Source organism: Bemisia tabaci, chromosome 2 (assembly GCF_918797505.1).
Source record: "Bemisia tabaci chromosome 2, PGI_BMITA_v3".
Lineage (NCBI taxonomy): Eukaryota > Metazoa > Arthropoda > Insecta > Hemiptera > Aleyrodidae > Bemisia > Bemisia tabaci.
Window position 1 is genome coordinate 14,497,005 of NC_092794.1, and position 9,219 is coordinate 14,506,223.

At 40.1% G+C, this 9,219-nt stretch overlaps 1 protein-coding gene across 1 annotated transcript; it reads left to right on the forward strand.

Annotated features, from left to right (window-relative positions):
• The first annotated feature begins 5,779 nt into the window (after positions 1-5,779).
• On the forward strand, positions 5,780-7,388 carry LOC109033646 (uncharacterized). The gene is made up of 2 exons (XM_072296734.1): positions 5,780-6,039; positions 6,578-7,388. The coding sequence occupies exons 1-2, from the start codon at positions 5,917-5,919 to the stop codon at positions 7,163-7,165; spliced, it is 711 nt and encodes a 236-aa protein (XP_072152835.1). The 5' UTR covers positions 5,780-5,916; the 3' UTR covers positions 7,166-7,388.
• The last annotated feature ends 1,831 nt before the right edge of the window (positions 7,389-9,219 follow it).

Below are 9,219 nucleotides of genomic sequence, written 5' to 3' on the forward strand. Positions count from 1 at the left end.
TGCACTCTGGCGATGGATTTCCGCAGCCTGGAATAACAAGGAATTGTACAAGTTCCAGCCTCGGCAGCGGCGGGAGTCGCTCGCGCCTTTGGGTTTGATTAAAAAGCCACGACTCTTTAAGCAGTGCTTTCTTCCAGGAGCACTACGATTCTCCGCCCGAGGCAATCCCAGTTTTCTTACGTTACTCAACTTGTTTCGCGTAAAAATTTAAGCGAGTACCCAAGGGCCCTCTATGAATTACGTGACGCTCCTCAGGGGTGGTTGAAAGTCTCTGTAACGCTCCGCAGTTTGCTTTAACGCTGCGGTACACTGCCCTGCTTAGGAAGAACACAGTATACGAGGGCTGTCCCAAAAGATACTGAGCTTTTATCATAGCAGGCGAACCAAGCGTCGTAACGAGGTTTTCTTGGGCTTATCTGAAAGCTGATAAGCTACCAAATGTGCTTGTTTTTGCATTCTGTAAAGAAAAGCATATTCAGTAGCTTATCAGCTTTCAGATGGACGTCTGTCAAACGGAACTATGTGCATTAGGACATGAACCCTGAGACCCATAAGAATATGTGCATAACAGGGATCACGTCATAATGCACATAGTTCCGTTTGACAGAAATATATGTACTTCCAGATAAGCCCAAGAAAACCTCGTTACAACGCTTGGTTCACCGGCTCTGACAAAAGTCCGGTTTCTTTTGGGAAAGCCCTCATATGAAGGAAAATTGGCATTTACAGCATGTTGCTTGGTTTATAATTGGTCCGAGTTCATCAGAAAGGAACCAACCCACATTATGTTGAAACTGAGAAACAGAGGTTTAAGATTTTATCCCTGCATAAAGCTTGATGTAAAAAATAAAGTTAAGCCCCTCTTTTCACAAAAAACTTTTACTTTCAGTTTTTGACAGGAGGAAATATACGGTTTGTGAAATTGAAAAACACTTTTAACTCAATTTTTTCGAAAATTAGGGATGGTTCTCTTCTGATAAACTCGGTCTAATTATTCCTGCATGTACACGTTAAGAGAGACAGAATTAAAACAAAAAATGAAATGCATATACATTTTTGAAGGGTAGTGAGGATGAACATGGAATCCCGGATCGACTGGTCCATAAAGGCGCCTAGATACTAAACAAAAGCGCGATGCGGTCTAACATCAGTTTTTTTTTTTTTTTTTTTTTTTTTTTTTGTAGATTAGAGTTGATTTTACACAAAACTAATCACACCATAATACCCTTTCCTCAATTTTACGGGAACCTTTTAAAATCATTGCGGGGTAAAAATAAAAATATCTACTGCACCTGCATAAAAACTATACTTGCGAGATTTGTGAGATTTGCTGGACCAGAGAATCGGAATCAATTTTTAAATTTTTTTTAGCATCCATGCTCTATTTCATCGACTAGTGGCTGCATCTGTTTGTTGTTGCATGAAATTGGGTCTGTTAGCGCTCTCACGGAAATTTCGCGAGATGACTTTCCCCGGCACTCCCCCGTCTAATCTGTTGAAACAACACCTAACTACTGCTCCGCCGAGAAAGTTGTCTCGAGATGTCGAAAAGAGGATTAAATTCACAAGTTCCGGATTGATGGTAAAGTCGGCGAAAATAATTAGCTGAAACTTACGAGATTCCCGTGGAGCAGTGCATAAGAGCGGAGGATAGTGCTGTGGAAGCGGAGGAGAAGGGAGGGGGTGGTTCTTGAAAAGTTTCGCGTTGTGCGAACAATTCTGGCTGTGGAGCACGGAAATTGCTCATTCATACGCATATCTCATTCAAGGACTTCTGATAGGTTTATTCTTTTGAATCTCTCACTTCATGAATGGCAGCAATGTTTAGGTTTCGAGTATCAGTTTCCGAATAGTATTTGGTTGTTTCTCGTCACTTTCAACGTCATGAAATTCCCCGACTTCTCTTTTATTTTGCTTAAAATTAGCGATATTCATAGAAATATTTGAGGAGATTCTAAAGATGAAATACAACAAAAAAGAGCAGTGTAATCTTCAAAGATTGACTGGTTTTTATCATCTTTCTTCTCCTTCCTGCGATTTCTTAAAATAGAGCTTAGGCAGTCTTTATATTGTGCCTTTGAAACTTTTAAAATCTTACAAAGCTTAAATGGATTGCATTTTGCAAAAAGGAACCACTAGCATTGCAATGTTGCTAAGATTGTGCAACGTTTTTTGTCTTGGAGGAAAACCCCGATTATCCCTTAATAGTTCCTATTTTACTCGCTAAAAACTGTAAATTTTAGACAAAAATTACTATCTAAATTTCATAGTTTTTCACAATTTCCGCAATTTTATTGCAAAGGATGAAGTTGCACAATCTTAGCATCATTGCAATGCTAGTGGTTCCTTTTTGCAAAATGCAATCCAAATTTTGTTGGAAACCTGTGTTTATTTCTCAGTATAATAGTGAATAATACACACTTTAAAAGAATTCCCGAAAATTGAATATCATAAATATAAAAGAGGAAGGATCCCATTCACCCTTCAATTATTCCACAATTTACTGGAGTCACAGGGGAAGTGTCACTCTGAATCAGTTACGAGCAGCACGCATCTTTTCCCCGTTCTGAACTCTCCCCTACCGTCCTACCGGTCAACCGTTCCCCTACTCCCGCTACTGTGATCGGCTCAGACCAATGAGACCGAGCCACGCGTGCTCCGCTCAACGCTCACGCCCTGCGCGGCTTTGAAACCTCGCGCAAGGTTGCAAGCTGCTCATTGGACGTTGCTAAAGACACGCCTCTTTTCCCCGCCGTGAACTCTCCCCTACTATTCTATCGGTCAACCGTTCCCCATCTCCCATACCGAGCTCAACTCAGACCAATCAGACCAAACCACGCGTACTCCACTCAACGCTCACACGCCGCATTGCTATGAAACCTCGCGCAAGGTTGCAAGCTGCTCATTGAACGTTCCTAAAGACACGCCTCTTGTCCCCGCCGTGAACTCTCCTCTACTATTCTATCGGTCAACCGTTCCCCTACTCCCATACCGAGATCAACTCAGACCAATCAGACCAAACCACGCGTGCTCCGCTCAACGCTCACACGCCGCATTGCTATGAAACCTAGCGCAAGGTTGCAAGCTGCTCATTGGACGTTGCTAAAGACACGCCTCTTCCCCCGCTCTGAACTCTCCACCACTATCCTACCAGTCAACCGTTCCCCTCCTCCGATACCGTGATCAACTCAGACCAATCAGACCAAACTACGCTTGCTCCGCTCAACGCTCACTCGCTGTGTGGCTAATCTCGCAGCACTCTAAAGCTCAACCGTTCCCCTACTCCCATTCTCTGATCACTCCGCGAGCGCGGTCCGCACTCGTCTCCGAACCCAATGCTCCCGTTACCGTCTGCACCCCGCGCTGTCGCCGTCGCCGATCTCATCCGCCCCTTCATCATTGCACCAAGGTTCTCTCTCCTCACCGAACGCAGATCATAGGTAAAGCGGAGCGGGCAGCTCGCCCCGCTCGTTCCCCTCTCCCTGTCATCCAGGTTCGGGAGCTGGTGCGGACCCCGCGTCGCAACATTTTCTCTCTCTCCAACGCATGCCGGCCGCTGTCGGAAGTCAAGCGTCCGATAATTATTTGCGGTCCTCTATTCTGTTTTTTCCCCACGTTCTTAGCCATACTTAAATAATTGTTTGATTTTAATGAAAGTGTTAAAAATTGTTAAATTTGTTAAAAATTGATAAAAATTTTTGATTCCCATTAAAGCTACATCTCCATAAAATTAACATGCAAATGATGGCATGCTCCCATCGCGAGACTCTGTGACAGCACCACTTTCTCTTGGGAGTTTCCACTCTCTAAAGTAATCAAACATGACACTGCTAAGAAAATCGGCTCGCGGAGCGAGGCAAACATTACTCTCGTAGTGGTAACCGGGGGTTTAGGGTGCTCACGGCTTACCCCTTGGCTAGCTGTGATAGGCGTTCAAAGCGCGCCCAGAACGGCTAGTAGAAAAAGCACTTTTTTAAGGGGATATTGGGCTGGATCTGGCTATTCGTCACAAATATTCGTCTTAAAAGGGGATGAAATGTAAAAATGGCTGTTTTCTTTTTTTATATTTGAAGTACATTCACATATTTTCAGGTACGATATAAACTAAAAAAGAAAATTAGACGTTAGTTAGTTTGTAAGTTTATTATATTTGTAAAACCAAGATAATTAACACCATCATAGGCGATTGTATCACGTTTGAAACAAATAAAAAAAAAATACGATATAAATTAATAACGACACGATAAAAAAATATTCAATCATATTTCGTAAACCCTGCACCGAAACCTTAAAAAAACAACGCTGAGGCTCGGAAGGAATATCGAAAATTTCTCATCAATATTAAGGAGGTTTAAGAGAATTTATAAAGCTGAACTCCCAAGTTCCCTCTCCCGAGACACTTGCCAACTCACCTCAACAGTTTACTTAACCGTGCAATTATTGTTACGACGTCACAGAGACACCTCGAAAAGAACCCCTTACACTTTCCAAAATACTTCGAAAGTTTGACGAGACTCCTGTAATTAAGGGTCCTCTACATTCAACGATAATTAAGGCGTCAAATAAAATCCAACTATTTCATTTTCCTAGACATTAGATCCGGGGGAGCATCGCAAAAGAGTATGAAACCCGCAACTTAAATTTAAGACGGAGGCAGAAGAGTTTTCTCGAAGGATCCTCTCCTTGGAAATAGCGCTACCCCCTAAAACCTTAAACCGCTTTGAGTGCAAAGTAAGATTGATCCGTTTCCTAACAGACCCTAATTGTATACGGAGGTGAATGTCCAACTTTGAAACTTTTAATTAATAATAACAAGATTTAAGTGCAGAAAATGGTAAGAACTTCCCCGTCCGATGATGTAAAGGACTTTAGAGCCACGGCAATATTTGAACTGTATTGAATGAGAAAGAACCCAAGACAAATGTGCTTGTAAACCTAGAGCATGCCGAAGAAATGTTAATGCTGAGAAATTGTGTGATTTAAATTCTATCTTGCCTTAAAGATTAAATGCTGATTTGCACCATTTTAGGGACGATCGGCACGGTATTTCCCTGCTTTCATCGATGGTGAAAGTTGAAAATGTTACTACAGATCTGTGTGTTTCCTTGGAAATATTAGAACCACTTTGTGTGACACATACACACAACAAAAATGAAAGAAAGTAGTAGTAGTAAGATAAGTCTATTTTAAAGCGGTGCTTTAGCATCTAAGGCCATTTAAAAAACGTTTTCGGATTTCTTTATAAAGTGGGCAACTTATTAGAACGTGATCTACTGTTAAAGGGGAATTTGGACAAGAAGTACAAGCAGGGCGGTTTGATTGGGTCATCAAATAGCTATGGGAAAAATTTGTGTGACCAATTCTCAGTCTAATTTGAAAGGAAGAAAGAAAGAAAGAGGGAATGAAAAAAAACTAACTGGTTTTGCAATGCTACAGGATTCATGTCATGAATTATATTTTTAATGGACAAGCAATTAGAAGTATTTCTGCTAAACGGAACTGGAGGCAGGTAGAAAAGAAGGGGTGTGCTCGTTAGTTGAGGGCCGTAAGAATGAATGAGAATTAAAAAGCATCAGTGACGTCAGCAGTGACGTCGGAGCCAATCACGGGTGACGATCAGATGCATTAACTCATGAGCCTTGTCCACGACGCTCTTGTCCCATGCCCACGGCTCTTGAGTGTCTCGTGTTAATCTGATAGGGATTTTTTTTTTTTTTTTTTTTTTTTTTTTTTTTTTTTTTTTTTTCAAAAGTCAAGTACAGTTCAAGAGCTGATACGGTTATGTCCGTCAGTTGATTACAGATTATCAAGTAAGGCATCGAGCCAGAAGAGGGACACGTGGTAACCTAAACAATTTCCTAACTTAATTGTGTTTATTTTCTCTTTTCATTCTTCTTAAATGAACAAAAATGGGAAATGCCCAAGATGACGAGCATTAAGGAATGTATGTTATTGTTCGACCTAATATTACTTGCACAAACAGTATCACAGGCTGAAAGTGGAAGGATAAAGATCCGAAAAACAAACATTGCTGAGCTGGTATGTTTAGAATCATGAAATTACTTTTATTTTCTGATTTAAATTGTGAGATGTGTTTTTGACGTGGGGTTGAATTTTGAGGGTTGACAGTTATTTCAAAAAAAATTTTGAGCGAGGAAAGCTATTTTCTATCAAAAACAAGTCGACACGAGTCGAAGTTTTATCATCATATTATACTTGATCATTTTCAAGATATACAAAATAAAAATTGCATTTATCTTATTTTACAATTAAAGTCTAGATGGGTATTGACCATTTATGTGTACCCGAACGAGGGCATCCGGCATTGAACATCAGACTCTCGCCATTTTTTCTCTTTTTTCCATTCCTTTATTACGAAGGTCCCCTCTGTATCAATAAGCTGTTTATTTTTGCACTTTTGGGTTAATGTGAGCTTTTGTTTTATTTTGACAACGTCGATCCTTCATTGTGGCAATGCAAAACTTAGAGAAGTCATTTTTTTCTGTGGAGGCATGCAACTATATATTGTATTCTTACCCAATTTAATTTCCCTTGTACCTTCTGGTCTGAATTCTAGCACAAACAACTGCGATTTTCAATGGCACACGATGGCTGTCAACAGTTCACACCGCTCAGTTGTCCTAAAAACCCCACTTTTGAGCTGACCAACAACAACTGCCACGAGTCTTGTGAACTCGTGAATAGCCTCTACCAGGAGCATCACAAGAAAGTTCCTCGCTTAATTCTTCGAGGTAGCTGCAAAGTGGGCCTTAAACTCGTATTCCTCCAGTGCAAATGCGAGCTCGCCCCTCACTATGCTCGACGTTACTTTCGATGGAGAACCCTGCAGCATTGCGCGCGCAAGTATCTCCACGATATCGTCGATTTAAGCGTCAATGATACCTTCCTCAATACTTCAAGCGCTCCCGAGCTTGATTCGTTCACAAAGACGCCAAGAAAGGAGTTCTCTGCGAGGATCCCGCCGACCGACGGAGAATCCACTATCATGGAAGAGACGGAGAACTCCTTCAATACGTCACCTACGAGCAAAACGACCACAGTTAGCTCGATAGTGGACATGAACGCCTCTGCGAATATGACGACACGAAGAACTATCATTCGGAAGAAGAATAAGCCAAACAAACCATGGAGGAAATTTGGCTAGCTGTAATATGTGAACTATGATCGAAGAGGTATTGTCTTGTTTGAAAGTGATAACAGAGTCGTTAATACAATGATAAACTGACCAATTGCCTCAATTTTTGACCTTGCAATTTTCTTTTTCATATCCAACTTTCACAGTAATAATTTGTCTCTTGACTTTCCTTCTCTTGATCATTTTGTCACTTCAAAGTCACGTTAGCAAATATTGGGGCATCAAAATCTAAGAAGAAGTAAGTGGGAGGGTATTTAGGGAAACTAATTCGTCGATAAAATTGTAGGAAAGGTCAATCTCGGGTCTCTTGCCCTATGAATGAAACATTCAAAGCATTAAACAAAATAAAAAAGAGAAAAATTCAAACTGTCTCAGTGCGAAGATCAACTCGACTCAAAAGTGTTTTGTATGAGCGTTTCAATTTCTCCTAGTTTTGATCCAAACTATAGAACGTATTTGCGACCTTCTTTTTCATCTCGGGGACGACCATCAACGAAATACTTAATTTTTGACTCCTTTTCATCTTCGTCAACGGGCTGATTGTTGAAATTGATAGACAAAGAAGTAGTATGAACAGAACGAGTATGAAGCAATCTTATTGGTTGCAGTGGGTGGTGCTTATAAACTATGCGCGTAAATGATGAACTAACCCTAGGGTCTGTCGTGGGTTGCCGTTAGTTGGTCTACTACCTACTTACCTTGTCCATTCCAACCACCCGCATCCAGCACTAGAGTCCCTTCATATCCCTTTTGTCCTCTTTGTCTATAGTTTGTCTATCAATTTCAGCAATCAGTCCGCTGACATCTTATAGATACCACCATGCTCCCTTCCTCTAAAAGTTGCCCCAGGTTAAACGTAACCTTCCCTCTCGCTTCCAATTCAGCAAAATGCAGTAAATTTTAATTTTTTTTTCTTTTTCTCATTATTTTTCTTTAACTTGATCTAAAATTTTCAATTATCTCGTGTTTTCATCCTTATCTTACGTTAAATTTGATCTCCCTCCTCCTCTCTCGTTAGATATACCTCCTTAACTCCTTCCTATATCTTAAATGTCCGACGTCATTCATATACGGCAGACAACTATGGCTAAACTTAGGTTAACTTAGAAATTAGTTGAAATGCACGGAATTGTATTGCATAAAGGGTATTCACTATTATTGACATTTGCTTTAAAAGTGATACTTGACTATCTTGTATTCCTTGAGTAAAGTATAGATATTTATGTAAGATTTATTGTATATTAATTTAGCAATATATTTATTCATAGATTGCTTCAACTTAGTGTTAAACCAATTAGGAGAGTCCATTAGTTACTTGTACTTAGAGAGGAGGATACAGGAAAAAGGAAATTGTTGAAATTATTAAAACAAATGCATTAGAATTACTGTCCCGTAATACATGTGAAATATTTGCCGTCAGGGAAGAGGCTTTTGAGAACGAATTTTGGAAAAAGGAATAGTATAGTAGTGGTGAAATTCGCGTTTACTTTAGAGCGGTGCCGCAGCAATACTACTACCTCCATTCAAACCAGGGGCGTGGCGTGGCGTGCTTTGCGATAAATCGATTGATGTGCCATTTAAACCTATGGAAAAAGGATGGATAAACAGGGTGTTCGCAATGAACACCTTAATAATCGATTCTTTGCCATATCTTCTAATGCAGAAATATCGATATCGATCATTCACGCCTCGCCACTGATTCAACATACTAATGTAAGTTTAAAGATAAGTCGAAAAAAAACAAAAGAAAGAGTACGTAAAGTGTTTGAAGTGCGTATACTATCATAAGTACTCTCAAGGTGTTGATGGGCACTACTTTTATGTCATCACTCTTGCTGTATGTTTGGAAGTCAACTCAGCAGAATGAAGGCGCACTTTACCGCTTCAGATTCCATGGTGTATTATTAATTTTCTACACTTTTATAGATTTTCTTAAATTATGATATTTTTTCTTCACGTCTTACTTAAAACACAATAGATGTAAAGAGACTTTTACTATACTAGTATATCACCCATTGGCAGCTTTTTACAATTTTTACTGAGCAAATAAAGACATTTTCAAG